Genomic DNA, 20,801 nt, shown 5'->3' with positions numbered 1-20,801 from the left:
TGAGGCTATTAATAATGTCAATAAATCGAGTGAACATTTTAGAAATGGTTTGCTTTCTTTCATAATAAACGATTCATAATCAGAGACTAATTGATCTTCATTCCTTTCTTTTACCCCTTTGTTATCTTCATGAGCTACTAATAGCATATCTCATATTTCTTTGGTTGTGTCGCACATAGTTACTCTATTGAATTTTTTCTCATTCAAGGCGCACCGTAGGAAGGTCAAGGCTCTGAAGTTGTATCGAATAAGGACTAGATCTTCGGCGGTCCATTCCGATTTGTCATTTGGCCCTTCTTTTCTTCTATGTCCTTAGTAATGATGTATGGCTCATTTTCTATGGCTCTCCACACTAGAAAGCTATGCCTACAAACAAAGTTTTTAAACCTACATTTTTCAGAAGGAGAAATTTTCTCTATTGAATTATGGAAGCCTAAAAACATTCAGGTGGTCCTTGGGATGTAGCTATGGTCTTTGACTTACCTAAGACATAATAGTCTTGTAAGGTTGAGCTCCCACTGGTACAAATTAAAATAACATAGAGGGGGGTGAATAGGTTATGCTAGTGAAATTTAAACATTTTCAATTTATGATTCCCAAATGTGATTGTAAATGAAATATTACAGAATAATTAGACACAATCACATAACACCAAGATTTATACTGGTTCGACCCAATCTAAGTATAGTCCACCTTCACTTGTAAGGTATTCCATTAGCTCTTTCCTTTCAATACAGTAGGCAGGGAGAAAAACATTTACACAATCTTTTAAATATAAGAGAATCCGTACAATCGCTTTCACAAGTAGAGAGGGACCTTACTACTCTTTTACGGATATGAGGATCCTAAGCAATAACTAAGTACAAACTAGTGTATTACATACTTACAACTGTCCAACCTAGAGTTACCTAACTTTGGGATGAATAAAAAATAAGTAGTGGAATAAAGTTACCTCTATGCGATGCAAATGATATGCAATAAAGTAAACTAATGATGCACCTTCACTTGTCTTCAATGTTTATGCAATAGAATTGATAATGAAGAAGACCTTGTATATTCTCCTTAGGCTATTCCTTATGTAGAATAAATCACCCAATAGCATTAGGAGAGAATGATTGGAAGTCTGATTTGAAGTCACCTCAAAGGCTTTAGTATTTTGTTTTAGTTGCATAAGAATTGATTTAATTAGTTACATTTGAGTTATTTATAGATGAGATCAAAGAGCTAGAATAGATAAAAAAATCTCATCCAAATGGTTATTTTAGGTGTGCCGGTCAACCTCCAAGAGTGTTGGTCGATCTTCGAAAATATTCATTATAAAATATAGCAGTTGGAAGGTGATCGAAGCAAACTAGTCATCATCCAGTCGACCTCCACTTGTGGTAGTCGACCTGCACTTGAGGCGGTCGACCTACTGATGATTCTGCCAAAATCATATATGCAGCCATTCTTTTGGGTTGATTTTGACCGAACAGACTTATAATGTTCATCACTCGGTCATACGGACTCTGATTAGGATGAGTTTAAGTCTGTTGGTTCCATAAATCGAAAACCTATAGATATCATGAAGAGTTCACATCCTGATACCAGCTCAATAAGTACCCAAAATTCCCTTGAAAAAAAAAGTACTATTTTTCACTATAAATGAAGGGGCTTCTTAAATCCAATGTGAAGGGGCTTCTTAAATCCAATGAGTGTGTGTGTACAATTACAAGTCGTTGAGCAATTGGATCGAATGTTGTCATTGTTGGCAACTAGGAGCAACTAGGAATATGGTAAATTGGTTTGGCCTAGTTGAGTTTTCGCTAATTGTTCACGGTTCAGAAAATATGTGATGCGCCATGTATTGGTTCCTGGTTTAATGGTTCAATCATGAACCAATTTAATGGTTCAATTTTATATTTCAGAATTTTATTATAGGCTCGACCTATTCATACTGCTCATGGGCACTTGGTTTAATAACATGGTTTAGCTACATTATGAGGTGAGGACTCGTGAAATTATTTGATTAAATTATATGGCAGTAGGTTTCAAGTTTATTCAAGCATTATAGAGTTAATACTTCAGCAGCTTATGAACAATGATGTCATTAAGCACTATAGAGTTTACAATTTCAGCCATTGTAATTATTTCTAGTACGTGGACAGAAGTATGTGTTTGCAAGTTTTGATGGAATTGAATTCTTGCACACGTGGACAGCAGGCCCTATGTATGGCGTTATTATATGATATACAAAGAGGTTCAACAAAGTAGAGTTCAATCATGACTCTAAAATCAGTTACTAAAAGCTAAATTCGGCCACAAATTGTAAAAGAGATGGGTAGGATTTGTTAGCAGTCCAATAGGAGTAGAACTCCTTTCACATAGGTGTACATCTCCTACGCTTGCTACTATGGAATTATTGGTTCAACAAGGAGTTTATATAATCTGATTTATAAGAGGATTCCTTGATGTTATGTTTCAGTATTTCATTGGACAGCTAGAAAGCAGTCAATCGAAGTGGGATGTTTGTTTCATGTGGAGCTGCTCCTACTCAATATATTAGCAGAATTTGAAATAGAAAGTGAGTTTCAAAAGGTGAGGATTTCTCGTCAGTTGTGGACTGTTGCTGTCAAAGAGTTTGATGGTTCTCAATCTCAATTTTGATACGGTATCCTTGAGTCGGTTCCTATTGGATACTATATAAGATTAAAGGGGTCTTGAGTCTTTGCTAGTGCTGCAAAATCGAAACAGAAAACCCTTGGCAACCCTTTTTAGAGAGAAATAGAGCGGGGAGGGAGAAGTAAGTTTGATGCTGTCACACCTTTTCTTTACTGAGCGTTCAATGGAGATCTGATTGTGAGCAAGAAAGAAATGTTTCTACTTTGCTTTTATGTTGATGGTTTGAGCGTGTTCTTCTTCTTTTATACGTCAAGCAAGTAATCAATGCGAGTACATGGGATGAGGTGATCCGTATCTAAAATCCCTATTTTTTGTATTCTAGAGTTCGTTTATTGTTGAGAAACTCTAGATCAATTGTGTATTGGGTTGGGATTTTATTTTATTGATTTAAAGTTGTGAACCTAGAAAGTTGAGGCTTGTCTAGGGTGTGGGTTGTTGCCCTTCTCTAAGTTGCATATGAGATTGAAGCAGGTATTCTTCAATGGATTTAGGCACTTTGGCTGAACCACATATATCTGGTGTTATTGTTTCGCATTTATTTTTCTACATATATTTGAAGCACGTGTTGTGCAGAGTGGTGGGACACTATTTGGTAGACCCAGCCACATTATGGTGTGAGGTGGACGTGTTATCGTTTACATGATTGGTAATTACGGGATTGCCCAAGCCAATCTAGAATTTGGAAAATTTTAGAACCACTGATTCACCCCCCCCCCTCAGTGTCAACCTAGGAACTTCACAAGTAAATTAGACTACAACTTAAGAATTCTTGTATATAGCCTTCATTCTTCTTATCTCCAAGTCTTTTAAGCTGAAAAGAATAATTCAAATTCTAACATTCAAAGTGTTGTATTTGCAACTATTCTTGCTCAGTTCCTCACTTTTACTCTTGGCCATGTAGTCCTAGCTGACCTACTTAACTTTTTTCTCATCTTTGACTTGGCTCCACCATAATTGTCTTTGTGATTGACCTCATATGTGATGCCCTTAAGCCGGAGAAAATATATAAGACATCAAATTGCTCTAGGAATGGAAGAAATCACCGACATAAAGAGGACCTCTCTTCCCATATAGGAAAGAAGTCTTTCCTTCCAACCTGACACTCCAACTCTAACCCTATCAACAATGTAAGAAAATGTTTTGGATTTGGATCAGCTAATGTCAAAAGGGAGACCGAGATCAGTGGCGGGGGAAAGAAACACATTTCATATATAACAATACTTCAAATATTAGTTTTAACATACTTAGGATTGTTTGGGCTAAAGTAGATTTCAGATTTTTGGTGACTGACCATTTTACTAGAAACACTACCATAGAGGGAAGTTATATCACTAATTACGTAAGCATCTCTAAGAAGGAATAACTATCATAAACAAAAAAATATATGAGAGATTCTAGGACCGCTTTTGCCAATCCTAATTGTGGAAAGTCCCTTTCGATGAACCATGTTTTGAATGATAATACAAGAGAGGGCTTCAGAGGAAATTAGGATGATATAGTTCATATTTTAATTTAGCTTCCTGATATGGTCTTTAACATAACCAAATTCAGTCTTGTTTTAGGATTTAAGGTTATATTGAATACCTGTTAGCTTATGACAAATCCTAAACATGACTGAACCACTATGGGAGTTCTGCCATGCCTTTTCAATTTCTTTCTTACAATTTGGACGGGCCTTCCACATAATTTCAAATCTAAAGGGCCAAGGAGATTTGAGTTTGACGAGAAAGTGTTTAGGACACTCGACTCAGGGTTGGCTTTGACTATGTCAAGTTTTTCCATAACAAGGAAACCGTTTGATCTTTTATCAGACCAAGTATACGGATGGCCTTTATGACTACGATCAAGGAGGTTACAATAGTCCAATGTATCTACAGGAGTCGAGGATATTTTTGAAATTCTCAGACAAGCCCAAGGGCTTAAAATAGATGCCGAGAGGGCTTTAAGATCTTCTCAAAAGAGATGTCTATGATCTTTCTTGGGTTCACTATAGTCAAGACTAAGAGATAATCTTTTAATGGGCCAATAGGATTAAAGTAAACAATAATATGATATTGGGAGATTGTTATACCCATGCCCTAAAATTTCGTACTTTAATGTACAGATGAGGCACTGGAGGACACCAATACCAATGAATACTGGATAGCAACGGTATTTTGTCGAGAAGTGAAGGATGACCCCACTTACACCTGCTACTCATGCCTCAATAATTGGAAGGGGTTCTAGACACGGAAGAGAAGGTCAGTCCAAATTCTCACACCTCATTGGAAAAACCCCGAGCCTTAATAGTAAAATACCAAGAGGTGGGGCCCATACACTGGAAACACCTTGGGAAGGCCCCCTCAATTTAGAGATCCATTTTCACATAAAAGGAACCAATTCAGCCTTCACTGGTGAACGCCTCTGGTGAAAATACCGGCCAAAACCAGGTTATTTGGTCGTGGGACCCAGGCCCTGGCACCCGTGCACCTTAAACCACTCCCAATAGTTGGGATAGCATATTTGGGAATAGATTAATATATTGGGACACCCCAAGGTGTGCCTGTAATCCCAAATTATAATTTAAACTAGTAAATGGTAGAAACCCATTATTTTGCCAAATAGCCCCTAGTTAACTTAAGTGGCTATAAATAGAAGCCTTGCCATTCATTTCTCCACCTACCAAAGTAAAAGTAAGGAGAATGAGAAAGGGAATGAAGAAGAAGGAGAAAGAGAGAAAGAGAAGAGGAAGGAAGAGAGCTAGGTCTTCATCCTTTGTGGTAAGACCAATCGCCTCCTCTCCACACGCACACACGCCTCTATCTCCCTCCTTTTTCCACTCTCCATTAAGATAAAAAGGGAGAACCCCAATCGATTCTCATCTACCCACATACCCCATATGCAAATCGATTTGGGGATTTGGTGTGGGGTACCTAGTTAGTAAGATTAGTCACTCATATTGGGTGTATGGACCTCCTCCATGGGAAGCCCCATCTCATACCCCCATTTTGGGCAACACAAGACCTAGAAATGGAGAAATTGCCCAAATTTCCTAAAACCCACTTTCCCACTTGTCAAAACTATAAATTGGGAGGGGGATTTGGTGTAGAGGACTTACCCAAGCAAGGTTGGTGGATCAATTTTAGTCTATGAACCTTCCTTTAGGAAATCCCCACCTTAAACCCCACGTTTGGGTAACTAAACCCTAGAAATGGTGGATTTTGCCCAAATCCCCTACACTCCAGCATTTAAACCCAAAATTGGGTTGGAAAAAATGAAATTCAATATATGTATAGTAGATTGGGGTAACCACATAATCCTTTAGAGGTCACCACATGAACCCTCAACCAAAATTCCTAAGTTTTAGTTTCCCCTAGACTTGAACTTTGGGGATTTTGGGTATATTGTGTAACCCTTGCTTAACTAACCCATTAAACATACTAAATCTAAGTTAATTGATGTGGGTGAACATTCCCCACATATAAATTAGCCCTATAGTCATAAAACCCCCAATTTGAGAACGATTTCAAAGAAAAGGGAAATAGGAAATGAGGCTAGAACATGTGCCTAGGGTCTCATTTCCTTATGGATGATTTATTCTCTTAAAAATCTTATGTATCCTAGGAGTAGAACTAAGAAGTGACAAGACAACGTGGCCCGAAGTCATCGACCATCTATCATCACCTAGGACTCGAGGTGAGGGATTTGTATAATGTTCTATGGAATGTTTATGTCATGATGCATATGTGGATGAGCATGTCAATTGCATATTATATTCTTGTTTCTTGTGGAGGATGTTGATGTGGCATGATGATATGAATTGTGGCTATGCATGTGTGTGTGTGTGTGACTGGGATGTAGGGTGGCCAAAGGGGTTCTCCAAACTTGTACTGCATGCCTAGGGTGAGAGTGTGTGTGTTTGATTGGGGTGCAGGGTGATCGAAGGGATTCTCTGAATTGACATGACATGCCTATGGTGTGTGAGTGTGGGGTACATGGTGGCAGAAGGGGGTCTCTGGACCAGCACTGTACGCCAACGGGGTGCATGAGTTTGTTTATGATGTGACTCAATCATGTTAGATTGCATTGGGCTAGGAAAAACAACCCCAGTGCTACACCCCTTACCAGTAAGGGGTGAGGTATTGGCTATCCCACAGTACGGTGACCGAAGGGGTTCTCCAGATTGGGACAGTGACTGTCCTACAGCTTGGATGACCTGAAGGGGTTCTCCAAACTGGGACCGTGGCTATAGGGTGGGATTATTCATTAGGGGTTTGTAGGTAGCCGAAGGGGTTCTTCGGACCGAAACCTATAGACTCCTGACTCGCAACTAGCGTATATCGCTGGAAGACCAAAGGGGTTCTCAGACCGAAGGACCAAGGATATTCCCTATGTTGTAGTAGCACTAATACCCATTTTGGACTTAGAATCTGTTACTTAGAATTTTTTGCTAATAATTCGGATCATGTCATTGCATTCATCTAAATGCATTCATATTGGTTTGATTGGGCATTTATATTGTTTTTATTTCATGTATTGTTGTGAATGTTAGTGTGTACCCCTCACTGGGCTTCATAGAAGCTCACCTCCGTTGTTGTCCCTTTTTAGATGTTGATTCAGGGAATCACCCAGAGTATGTGGCTGAGGAGTCATGTGATACCCTACTTTCTAAACCCGGTCTAATTTTTCAGTTGGTCCAGTTTGGTCTTGTAGGACCTGAACTCGAGCAAGCCGAAGCGAGTGCCTTATGGAATATGATGGCAAGGGTGACTCTGAACTCAGGTTGGCCAGATGAGTTGGAGTCGGTGCCTAATGAAGTCTGTGCACCCAAGCCATGCACTTGCACGTATCACCGATCCATGTACGCACAATAAAGGTACGTAGCTGTATTCTATATTAAGTACGTGTGTTAATCAGTTATCAAGAGTAAAATATGTGTTGGGGGCCGAGCCCCATCGAAAATCCCAATGATTCAGCTAAGTTTTGGCCGACTGTGGGTGGTTATGGATGGATCAAACTCACCAGTGTGATCTACTAGTCTGATCTTTAGATATTTTGACACCACTATAAATAGCATTTATTACTTTCTTCACCCTCATTTATTGTCTTTCACGGTGGGTGAGAAAAGTAAATAAGAGAGAGAAAAGGAGAGAGAAGGGAAGAAGAAGGAAGAAATGGAGAAGAAGATCGTTGTGCATCACCAGGATCAGATCTCTTGAATCTGATACCAGATTAGTGACCCTCATCTCGAGATCTACGTTTTGAGGTGAGTAAAGATGGTATTTCCTAAACCCTCATAAAACCCTAAGTGAAACCCCATGATTTGGGTACAAATCCTTTAGATCTTGTTAATCTATCTTGGGAATGTGAATCTAAGGTTTAATAAAGGACCTACATGTTATTTATGAAGGATTTTGAGGAAGAACTTGCGAGATTGTCAAGCATTTGTTGATCTCTTAAGCTAAAGAGAAGATTTGATATTTTTGAAGTGTTCTTGAGCAAAGAGGTAAAACCCAAGCTTGGAACTTTGTATTGATCATAGATCTATGTTGGAATCATGATGTGTGACCTTAGATTTGTGAAAAACGAGGTCAAATCGACCCCTTGTGGTTTCCCTAATGTGGGATGAGGAATGGAAGAGAACATCAAAAATCCTGATTCCGAGTGGTGGGTGCTTGGATATGGTTAGACCCACCAATCCGAAGCCCGCCTGTCCTAGTTGAGTTACTGGCTCGATCAGCGAGCAAGACTAGTGGGCACCTGGCCCGCTGCTCTTGGCCCGTCTCTCCTGGCCCACCAGTCCAGGCAGAGCCTCTGGGTCGAGCGACGAGCAAGGACTGGTGGGTGCCTTGCTCGCTGATTAACCCACGAATCCGACCTTTCAAGTTCCAAATGGGTCCAAATTTATCGGGCAACCTTCTTTGGTGATTTTAAATGCATTGGGATTATCTTACTCTGTTGGTTGTGAACCTGAAGTGGAGTCATACTAAACTTGACCTCTTTTATGATAGGTTGCACTAGAAACTCGCGTCATCGCGCGCCGGATCTTCCTTGTACCAAGGGTGATCATTGTACACAATTAGATAAGTGGGAAGAGGACATTGACTTTATTTTTGGACTGTTTTTGCATCATTCCATTATTCTGTTAAACTAACCATGACATCATTTCACTATTGCGTGTAACCTAGTCATCCTTGAACGCCATTTGCATGCATTGATGTGTGCATTATGAAATTCATTTATGACTTGATATGCTAATATCCTTAATTGTTAAATGTTTATTCCTGCTTTGAGATATGAGATGGATGACTTTAAATTATTAAATATGATGCATTGCTAGACTAGATGCCATAGTCTGCTTGGACACTAATGCATTGGTGGCCCGTGGAATGGGACGCGATATCACTATATAATTGTACTATATTGTATAGAAGCATGTACTTAGGAATGACATATCCCTGTGCTACGACCCTTCCCAGCAGCGGTTTAATTGTTGGGTATATCACTAGGGGGAAACCTGAGGTTGTGTATCAACTATGGCAGTTAGAAGTACGCTCAGCCGATCACTAGGATAGTTGACAAGTTTGGTGATATAACAAGAGGGTCAATCGTACTGCTTTTAAATTAATGCATGACAAGACCCATTTTACTTTAATGCAAGGCAAGACCCATTTTATTTTAATGCAGGGTAAGACCCATTTACTTTTTTAGTACCCACCACTGGCCTTCTCTGGTAACCCTATGGGCATATCGCGGGATGGGGTTCGCGGCTCTTATTCGGGGCTTATGTGCACTGTGGTTGTAAGTAGCATATGACCTATGACTTAGATGTGATGTGTAGGTGGTATAAGATAATAAAATGAACTTGCATACATATAGGTGCATTTGTGTTGTGAATGATTGCTTGGACTTTCTTTTTACTAGTAGCATATGACCTGTGACTTAGATGTGATGTGTAGGTGGTTTAAGATAATAAAATGAACTTACATACATATAGGTGCATTTGTATTACGAATGATTACTTGGTATTTCTTTTCACTTACTAGGCTAGTGAGTTCATCCCACGTGTGCACCACTTTTTAAATGATCTTGTAGGTTATTCGGTTGAAGAGCTAGAGCTGGGGCCCACTATGGAGTTTTTAGTTGAAGACTGGTGGGTCCCTGAAGATCTTGGGCATGGGGCCGAGTGCCCATGCGAGAGTTGTGTTGCGGGATACCAACACTGATATCAACCCAGGTTTCCTTTTAATTATTTTATAATGTTACCCCTTTTGTGCTTTGGATGTTTAAATTGTAATTCTTGTGTATATATCACCCCTTCGGACCCACATGTATATGTACTATATAATATAATTTGGGTATCAAGAGTATTGGGGTATTTACAGGTATGTACATGTAAGACTTCCATTGAAACACATAATTTGTTTGACTTAGAGTGTCTGTATATTGTGCTGTGGTTACTGTATCAGATGATCCTGACAGGTTTTTGGTTAACAGATGTTAACTCATTCACTGGTGCAGTTCTGTGAGGACGTGGTGTGACAAGTCGGCTCTCTACAGAGGTGACTCTGGGATGAGGAGTTAGTTACGCACAATGATGGTTGCTTATGTGATAACTGTGCATTTGGGGCACATTGAAGATGAGAGTATCAGCTTCCTTTTGATCCTTTTGTTTTACATATCAGATGTAGCTCTAGTGGCATAACCGTAATTATGAATTTCGCTGTGGAAACTCTTGTGGTAAATATGATAAATCTCATTAGACATCACCAGTTGTGTATATCTTGATTATTATCACATATGTGATTGTAGATATATTCCATAACTTTATAAACTTAAAGTATTGTATCATGGATCCTGGATTGATTATGGACACCTTTGTGTGTCCATGTCACCAGCCTTCAGGTGAGTGGAGGCGGGGTGTGACAGAGGTATGGGAGATGGTGAGTGATTTTCAAAAAAGGGCTAGACTTTTGGATACACCCAATGGTTCAATTGTAAAATAGTTCAAGTTCCCAAGAAACAGAGGTATTTGTTTAAAAAAATCTCTCTTAAATTTTTTGTTTCTATTAGAAAGATAAAGTATGGGTTTTCAGAATAAATGAGGTCTCTAATAATGTCACGAATTTTCAGGTCCAAATCCTGAAAATTCCAGCTAATTCATTTTATTTTGATCTCTTAGACAGCGATGGGAGATCGGATCAAGTTCATATATGAGAACAATCTTGTACGTCTCTGATCTATGAATTTGGAATCCATTAAATACAGAGAGAGAAAGTGAATTCTAAATCCACAGACCAGAGGCATACATAATCGTTCTCGTATGTGAAGCTGATCCGGATTCCAGTGACGGGAACCCACTTATTCAAAGGACAAATTTTATGATGAAGTGGCAAAAATTCTGCAAGACTCACCATGATAGCTATGAAATTGTAAGTATTGATATTCAAAGTAGAATTAAAATAGATGAAGGGCAATAAACAAGGAGGGAATTATGGGAATTAGATGGTGGATGATGGGGTCTGAACTGTCCTTGTTCAATGGGATTCAAAGGGCTTTGAATTGTATGGATGGGTTATTTGTGAGTGGGGCGGGTTCTTTGTCTTTGTTTCTATGGTATAGGTTGGGCTTCCTTTGCTGATTTGGGTTTCGGTTTGAAGAGAGAAGAGGTTTTATCCCAATTAAATCATTCTCCATGGTGAAGTGGGGTCTTTTATGTTGATGATCAATGGTTTCCTTATATCTTGTTAGGCACCATCTTTTTTTGTTGAAATGGTCTATGGCAATCATATCGGCACTTAAAAAAAATGGTTACATTCCTAAATATTAATCAAAAAAAAAAAAAAATGCTAATATAAAAGTTTCTAATGTGAAAGCAAATAAATTATATTGGTAAGATGAAAGGTGTCCATTTGTGCAGAAGGAGGAAGGAGGGGGAGGTCTGTTGAGGGGAAAGAAGGAACAAAATTTACGCCTTGTTCTAAGCATTTTAGGTAAAACTAATGTACATGATGAATAAACAAAGAATTATGGATAACCTAATGGTAAGCTTTGTGTCCAACATATTATGTGATCTTTGGGTCACTGGTAATGTTTTCAAAAGGCATTATCCTTTTGACTCTCATTGTGCTCGTATTTAGTTCTCCTTCTGGAAGTGTAACAGAGTTGTGGATTGGTTGACAAATTTGATATGCTCATCTTTCAACACATTTTCAATCATGATCACCAGTTTCCTAGTGATTTCAAGTGTGTTCTCAAAGAAGACAAGGCGGGGTTGCCTATTTCCATAATGTAATTTGCTTTGGGCTAGGGTTTTGTTTTATTCATGTGTGAGAGTGATCTCAGTTTGGTTTGGGGTATGGTGGGTTTGTCCCCCCCTTGCATTTTTTTTTTTTTTTTTTTCTGTTCGATTTTCTTAATAAAATCCTATGGGCTCGCTTGGGTCCCAACTAATATTCAGGTTAAAAACAAAAACTATGTTTAGTAAACTATAACAGTTAAATATTTGCCACATATGTATCAATCCATGTGATAGAGGATCATACAAGCATTCAGTGATACAATTTGAGTTTGAAATAAGTAGAGGAAGTACTTCATATATATTATACAAATGATATTTTAGCAAGAAAAAGAAATAGCTAAAATTGCAAGAAGATGCCACTTTTGTAATTTTACTAAAAACTTTGAATTATAGGTTGAGCAACTTTCTTTGCTTAGATTGGAAGGGCGTACCCCGGTGCATGAGGCTCCACCATGTGTGAGGTCGGGGAGGGGCGAGAACTCCGCAGTCTTACCCTGAGAATGCCAAGAGGATGTTTCGACCATTTGACCACCATTCACACCTTTACTATTGGACTAAGCACGCCCCTTAAACACATAAACTAACCCATATAATCCCAAGTGGCATATAGTGAAAGGTTATACTTCATCAGGCATAGTTATGCCTAGAAGGACCAGAATTATAGTCGCATTTTAGGGAGAGTGTAAAGAATTAAAAGAACCACTAGATCAAAAACTCTGATTTCATGAAACAGCTCAATCTTTTATCGCCATTAAATTGATAACAACACCTATATGGAAACATTGGAAAATTTGAAATTTCTCAATTGAAAAAAAATGAAGTACATAAAATAGAAGGCTAAAAGCATCACTTGATCCTTTCTACAGCAGTTGGATGGAGACCAACTTGAAGAGTAAAAGAAGCTGCTGATCCATCTCCTACCATGATCATGTGCCCACCAGATGGAAGCAAAGTGTAACTACTCTTCTCAACTGCCATCAAGCTCTTGCAAGCATTGAACACAAATTTTAAATTCTTGCTCTGGCCAGCAGGCACAATGACCCTCTGGAACCCAATCACTTGCTTAGAATGAGTACCTTTAATGCCGGCAGGAGGAACTGAGTATATGATGAGAACATCACTACCATCCATTTTCCCTACATTTTGGACTTCAATCTCAAAACCAAACTCCAACTTGGAACAGTTCAAATCATCAATGAGAACAGCTTCACACAATGGTCTGCCCACATCATTGCCATAGCTGAGGCGACGGCAATGCTGGCTCTTGTTCAATGTAATATGGAGAGGACTTGGAGCGGTGCGTATCTTATAGTTGAATTGGGTGTAGCTGAGACCATAACCAAATGGATACACAGTAGAGCCATTGAAGAACTTGTAAGTCCTTCCTGGGTAGCCCAATTCATCAACTGGCCTCAATGGCATGGATGTCATGGGCAGATTGGCAATGTAGCCATTTTCATGCCATGTAATTGGTAACTTTCCTCCTGATGAACAAACAAACAAAAAGCAAAATTATAAGAACATTAAGAGACAACTCAGAATAGTAATCTAGAATAACTTGAAATATTAATCAATTTTCAAGTAAAAATTACCAGGATTATATTTTCCAAAGACAACTTCGGCGATGGCACGACCACCTTCCTCACCAGGATAACCGGCCCAAACTATGGAACTTATTTTGGAATCATTTTGCTTAGCAAAAGAAATATCAACACCACCAGCAGACATGATAACAAGAATAACTGGACCTTTGGAGACTCCAGCAACTTGTTTGATTAACTGATTTTGATAACCAGGAAGGTTCAAGTCCATTCTATCCAAACCCTCATTCTCAATCTGTGTATTTAACCCAGCCACAATAATGGTAGCATCTGCATTCTTAGCAACTTCCATGGCTGGATATATCATGCTATCATTTTGGCATTGAACATTAGTACATCCCATTGAATATGTCACACTTGCAAATGCAGAGAAACCAACAAAAGGAGAGGTCACCTTACATGGAACACCTAAAATTGTTCACAATAAAGATAATTTGTTAATCTCCCAGCAAAAAAAAAAAAAAAAAACTTTGTTTACTAGCTGGAATCATTTATAGACTAGTCTAACTGTTCTACATACCTATGTAGGTTCCTAGCATGTCGGATGTAGCATTTGCATGTGGTCCTATCAATGCAATATTCTTGAAATTCAAATTGTTCAAAGGCAATGTAGAGTTTTGATTCTTAAGCAAGACAATTCCTTCCCGTGCACCCTCAGCAGACAACTCTATATGTTCATTAGAACAGATACTCTCTTTCCCAAGAGATGTCAAGGAAGGATTGGAGCCATCAAAGAAACCAAGCCTCATAAGCACAACATAGACATTGTTTAAAGCCTTGTCTATGTCTGCTTCTCTAATTTTGCCATTCAATGTTGAACTCTCAAGGTTTTTGGTGTATGAAACTCCACAGTCCAAATCAAGTCCTGAAAAAGAAAAAAATAAAAATAAATAAAACATGCAATAAAAAATTATAAGTATCAAATTATAATGTAATTTAAGCTAATTAAAAACTATACCTGCTTTTAGCACTTGTGCAACAGCTTCCTCATAGCCAAAACCTAACCATTTATGTTTATCAACCAGCGTCTCAATTGAATCACAATCTGAGACAATATACCTATAGAAGAAACCAAACAGAACAGATGAAAAATGAGAGCAGGGTAAGAGAGAGAGAGAGAGAGAGAGAGAGAGAGTTTTAATACCCATTCAGACCCCATTCATCTCTTATGGTCTGTTTCAGAAGCTTTGGATCGGCACAGGTGGGTATACCATTAACACGATTATAAGAACACATGACACTACTAGCATCCCCTTCTCGAACACACATCTCAAAGGGACGAGAAAATGTTTCCACTATGTCTTGTTCAGAAACCTTGAGAACATTAAAAAAAGGAAGACCGTAAGACTTTAATAGATGTAACAATAATATATACATAGATAATATATACATAGTTGAAGAAAAATTTGAGAATTCAGATACCTTGGCATCAAAAGACATACGATCAACTCCCTGCCAATGATCCACATCATAAGCTGTGTAGTGCTTACAACATGCAGAAACCTTGAGTGGCCTAGATTTCAAGTCTTTGGGAGTCTCCTCACCTTCAATATCTTGCAAACCTCTCACATAGTTTACAGCATAAGTACCAACAACAAAAGGATCTTCACCTGGTGTTTCAGTGATTCTTCCCCATCTAGGGTCTCTTACTACATTGATAGTTGGACTCCAATAAGTCAAACCTGCACGTCCTAAATTGTACATAGCTCTTGCTTCTGTTGAAACAATCTGAAATAATGTATGTATAACATATCAAAGGCACAACCATAAGAGACAAATGAAATTTTTTTGGTGGGTTAAGAGACAAATGTGTTACCTGGCCTGCATTCTTCCAAAGGGACTGATTGAAAGATGCTGCCAATAGAATGACAGCTGGGAAGTTAGTTGCAGAAGGAACAGTTTGATCAAAGTGAACACCACCCCCAAAGTTAGAGACACCATGGAGAGCTTCAGACCACCAATCATACTTAGGCAACCCTAACTGAGGGACCCCAAAAGCAAAATTTCCAAGTTGTCCTCCCTTCTCTGCTAGTGTCATCCTATCAATCAAATCCTTAACCCTAACAGTATAGGAAAGTGACTTATCACAGAATGAAAAATTAGACACATCCAGCCCTAAGGCCTTAAATCGAATTGGATCACAAACATAACTGAAGTTAGCGTTGCTTTGAGGTCCATTTGAAGCTGAAGAAGGAGATGGAGTTGAGGTTGATGCTAGTAAAGAAGATATAGGGAGACTTCTTGTAGCACCTACTGAATGAAGAAAGAAAACCAAGCAAATGAAAATGAATTCTACCTTCCCCATTCTTATACTCTTATGAGTATATAAAAGCTGTGTTGGAAAAGATGGATAGGACACAATGAGTGCAGAGAACACACTAGAAATTAAGATTGATTTCTTGAGAGAGAAACAACCAGACACTTTTGAGGATAAAGTGAGTGTGAGAGAGACTGTTGATACTTTCATTTAAATGGGTAAAAAATAAGATCTGTAAATAGGAAAAAATAAATAAAAAAGGAAGGCTGACAAAGATATGACAAAAAATCTTTTGGATAAGAAGATATGATAAATATTGAAAGAAATAAACATAGAAAGAAGAATAAAGAATGGAAATTTGCAAAATCCTCTATACCATTCATGGTGGTGATGAACCATTCTTTCTTAATTGAACCTGCATGAAAATCACGTGCACAAAAGGATAGGGAGTCAGCATGCTCATATGAAAGATGAAATGGACAAGAGTCAGTCTTACTATTATGGCTACAATGGGCCAATGGAATTTACTGTATTCGTATAATTTTAAATATGATATAGTCCTGGATTAAGCAGAAAATATATCAATCTACTGGCAAGTACCTACAATGATGCTCTAGTCACCAGTGAAGAAGGTTTCTGGTTCAACTTAAAGCAAACCAGCCAGTCTGACCGGTTCAAGGACTGATGTCATTTAGGAGAAGATTACGTATGGGGTTTAGTTAACTTGAAATGATCCGTGTGCACAGCTGCTATATAGTATGCATGATCTAGTTGTGAGCGTATTTCAGCTTAAGTAGGAAATCTAGTGCATCCTTCCATTGATTGATCATCAACGGATAGGACTATCTTCATAAATGTTCACATTATCCTAAATTATTATTATTATTAATTTTTTTTTTTTGGTCAATTCTAGGCTCGCACTAATAGGCCTGACCGAGCCCGATTAATTAAAGCACAAACTGATTCAACCCATTTAATAAATATGTCTAGCTCAAGGGTACTCCAGCTTAAGTAGGAAATCAAGTGTATCTTTCCTTTGATTCATCATCAATGGATAGGAGTATTTTCATAATGTCCAACATGCAATGCACACCTCATTATCCCAAATTATTTAATTTTTTGTGTCAATTTTCCAGGCTCGCACCAATAGGCTTGATAGAGCCCAATTGATTAAAGCCCAAACTGACTCGGTTCATTTAATAAATATGTCTAGCGCAAGCTCGGCCTGACTATGATCGCTTCTTCTCAACGCAAGGGTTTAGCCCGATGGTCACCCCACGGTCGAGACCATTTACAAGCCCGAATTGATTATTTTATCAATTGATGGAGCATGACCTTGGTCTTCACCTGATGAATAATGCATTTCAATTTTTGAAAATTTTTGGCTTATAAAGATGAAATATAGAATAAACTACAGACTAAAGACTCTTAAGTGAAAATTAATCTCTGTCCCTTCTATCTACCAAGCATAAGAAGATCATTATAGTTAATGATAATTAAGGGGTTTAGATGAAGACAAAATTCTCATTCGATGAGAGACATGGATCAGAGAAATGAGTCAACATAGAAACTCGGCCATTTATGATGATTTCTCGTGCGTTCTCATTGGCCCTCGAGTGTGGGCATGTTCCACACTCCCCTACAGGAAACACTTCCCCATTTTGGAAAAATGGTTTTTGTAGAGAGCGTGGTCCCTACGCCTAGGCTTTTTTTCTGGGGGGGGGGAGGCGAAATGACTGGCCCATCTCCAAGAAATAAAAAATGATGTTTCCTCGTGTGCTCCCAATGAGAGCACGTACAGAAAACACATTCCCCCACAAGAAAAACTTATCTATTATTATTATTATTTTGTAAGAAAGAAATTCACCCCATCCACCAGCTACGTGACAACAGTGTCCATAGAATATATCCATCCAAGGGACTCAAATCATCATTGTTTTTTCTTTTTCTTTCTTTTTGCCTTCTCTATATATCTTCTTCCTTGTAAAACTCACTTATCCCCTCCTTTAAGACCAATTACTATATGTTTTCAGATCTGAATAATTGCCAATATAAAGAGTGGATTAGGATATGAGGTGTCCTATTAAACTAAATGGATCATATATGGAGTTTTGCTATATCAGGTCCGGTGTTGATTATAGATTGGAAACGGATATTTGAAAGAAATTTTTTTTTTTTAAGTTTATATTCAAATTTGTATACTTTGTGGTGATTGCTCTGAGTATTATTCAAAAAATTGTTTATTAACAAGAAGAATATAGGATGATGCGAAATTGGAAAGCTAAGAAGTCACAAACTCAGAACGTTTTATGGCTATATTACCAATGGACAAATTTTTTCTATGGTCAAATGTACGAAGTCGGTCATGCCCCTTGGAGTTTGATTTGACCACAAAGAAGTTAGGAAATCTTTTCACAGTCGGTGAAGGGAAACTAGGCCCATTACAAATTGTCAAGGAAAAAAAGTTTCAAAATGATCCTTTTTTTTGGGGATTATGATTTTCCATAGACCTTCAATTTTTGGAAAAAGATCCTCTCCAAGGGCCGGCAGGACCCCAGATATGCACGTATCCCCAGATCCTCCTAGCCCTTGGATCACTAATTGGACACCCAATTTATTGGAGAGGAACCAAATCCTCAATTTTTACCATCTGATTCCATTTAACATTTACCATTAGGAAGATTAATTTCTTCTCTCTTCTTCTGGTGAGAGAATAACTATCCCTGACTCATGGCCAATGAATTTGCTTTGTTTTTAATCAGAGATATTCACAACCTCTAACTCCCTTCCTCCCTCTTTAATGGAATTCCTATTTCCTTCCCTTCATAACTTTGATGCCATGTACCTCACCCAAATCTTCTCTTTTGATGAAGTATATCGCTTTATTTTCCATTGGTGCCTTCAAAGCACTTGGACCTGATGACTTTCAAGCAACTTTTTTCAAAAACTTCTGGGAGTTGGTATGCCCAACATTTGTGCTTTTGCCTCAACGTTCTTAAGAGAAAATTACCCACCCCCTAGGATTGATCATACACTATTTTGCCTAGTTCTAAAAAATGATCATGCCTTCTTTGTGGGTGAATTCTAACCAATTAGCCTATGCAATGTCACTTACAAGATTATTGCCAAAATCTTGGCCACCAGATTCAAATGTCATCTCCACAAATTTATCTCCCTTTGCCAAGCTGCCTTTGTTCCTGGAAGACAGATAATATTTTCATTGCTCAAGAAATTTTCCACTCCCTTCGTCGAAAGAAGGGTAAGTCTGGTTTGTAGCTATCAAACTAGATATGGTTAATGTTTATGATAAACTTGAATGTGGTTATTTGAGAGCTATTTTTTATTTTCTTGGTTTTGGTGACAAATGGGGGCACCTGACAAGTCTCTTAATTAGTTCCTCCTCTTTCTCCATCAAAATGCATGGAATTTCTTTCAACCCTTTTGAACCATCTTGAGGTATTAGACAGGGCTGCCCATTGAGTCCTTTTCTTTTTATTGTGGTAATGGAAGGTCTTTCCTGCTTTCTCACAACTCATAGAGAGCTCAGTTTATTCAGAGGTATAAAATTATCCAAGAATGCCCCTATAATTTCACACTTATTTTTTCCTGATAACAAACTCTTATATTGAAAAAGGAAACAAATCTCTTCGTGTGGATGAAATGGGATCTTCTAGAAGGATGAAATACTTTCCACCAATTGGCATGCTGACTAGGACAACTTAGAGACAAAATCTGGGGGCTAGATTTGCTGATCGATGGAGAAACAAGGCTTCACAAAAGGCCGGCTCAATGGGCTGAAAGATGGCCCAAGTTTTGGACCAGCTTTAAACCAATTGTGCCCCCATCTTGCAAGCTCAATCTACACCGTGGCCAAACGGGAGATATTAATGATATGGACAGATGACCTCATCCACATCCCTAAATAATAGGTTAAAAGATCGTAACTGAATGGAGAGTAAAGGGCGGATGACTCCACATTGAAAAGATCTGTTGTTCTCTCCAACAATGGCTCCTTGGACTCCTATAAGATCAGGAAATTAAGAGTTGGAATGACTTATCTAAAAACAAAACGTAAGAGAAGCCCTAACTCACCATAAAAGAGAAATTTTCTTCAATTGCTCAACGACCAAGTGGTTGGTTTCAGGAGAGAGAGGCTTGTATTGGTTTCATTTAATACAAATGTTAAATGACCTTTTTACCTTCATTATAAGCACATATTCAGGAAAACGTATGTGCCCCTAACAGAGTCAAGGCAATGGTGGTCTTAAATCAGACGTTGCTTGGTTGCATGGGTGCATTAGCCCATTTATCCAGCGGTAGGCCTTTTCTTGCTAGGAACGGGTTAATGCATCCGACTTCTTGCTTGTTGCTAATATACCACCACCCTATTGTTTTCTTTAGCTGGTCACGACATGTTGTTTGTTGATATTGAAGTGTACAGCATGAAATAGTTGAATGGATTTCTTCCGAAATAGGTGAAATAGCTCCTCAGATATTTTAGGATTTCTAATGAAATTGATTTCAATTTCACATAAATAAGGTACAAAATCATACAAAACAATTTCACCAAAGAAAGAAGAAAATCATACAAAACACCTTCCGAAATTGGAATCACCCCCTGAAAGATTCTCAAAACCGTACCAAAGAGAGCCTTAGTGCTCATGTCATTATATGAGTGTAAAGAGAGCATTTCAGAGTGGGAAGGGATTTTCCTATTTTCATTCTTATGATACTCACTTGTTGGCTGCCCTTGTTAGTTATGATAACCACACCTAGAGATCTATCCTCATCCAAATTTATTATTTCCATGACTAAATAATGCGAAGACTCAATGAAGAAAATATTTCTAAGAGAATTCAATAATGTAAGTTGCAATGAAAAATATCTACACCACGCCCACCAACTCCACCCCCCCACCCTCAAAAAAAAAAAGGAAGATTACTAGAACTGAATAGAAGGGGGAACTGGGAAGTAAGGAGTACCTTCCATGCAACTCTTCAAT

At 38.3% G+C, this 20,801-nt stretch overlaps 1 protein-coding gene across 16 annotated transcripts in view; it reads right to left on the bottom strand.

Moving 5' to 3' along the window:
* Nucleotides 1-12,661: 12,661 nt before the first annotated feature.
* The window catches only part of LOC122058068 (beta-xylosidase/alpha-L-arabinofuranosidase 1-like), a 123,214-nt gene continuing 115,074 nt past the window's right edge, over nucleotides 12,662-20,801 (bottom strand). For 7 of the 16 annotated variants that reach the window (XM_042620502.1, XM_042620499.1, XM_042620501.1 and 4 more), the window contains 7 exons: nucleotides 15,359-16,214; nucleotides 14,965-15,270; nucleotides 14,687-14,856; nucleotides 14,501-14,601; nucleotides 14,063-14,407; nucleotides 13,534-13,950; nucleotides 12,662-13,425 (listed from right to left, as the gene is read on the bottom strand). In XM_042620502.1, coding sequence (XP_042476436.1) covers nucleotides 12,788-13,425; nucleotides 13,534-13,950; nucleotides 14,063-14,407; nucleotides 14,501-14,601; nucleotides 14,687-14,856; nucleotides 14,965-15,270; nucleotides 15,359-16,009 — 2,628 coding nt within the window. In that variant the 5' untranslated portion in view covers nucleotides 16,010-16,214 and the 3' untranslated portion in view covers nucleotides 12,662-12,787. The remainder of the gene's footprint in view (nucleotides 13,426-13,533; nucleotides 13,951-14,062; nucleotides 14,408-14,500; nucleotides 14,602-14,686; nucleotides 14,857-14,964; nucleotides 15,271-15,358; nucleotides 16,215-20,801) is intronic. The other 9 variants (XM_042620506.1, XM_042620508.1, XM_042620511.1 and 6 more) reach the window with 5 other exon arrangements.

Source organism: Macadamia integrifolia, chromosome 12, assembly GCF_013358625.1.
Source record: "Macadamia integrifolia cultivar HAES 741 chromosome 12, SCU_Mint_v3, whole genome shotgun sequence".
NCBI classification, from domain to species: Eukaryota; Viridiplantae; Streptophyta; class Magnoliopsida; order Proteales; family Proteaceae; genus Macadamia; species Macadamia integrifolia.
This window is presented reverse-complemented; position numbering and strand designations above follow the sequence as displayed.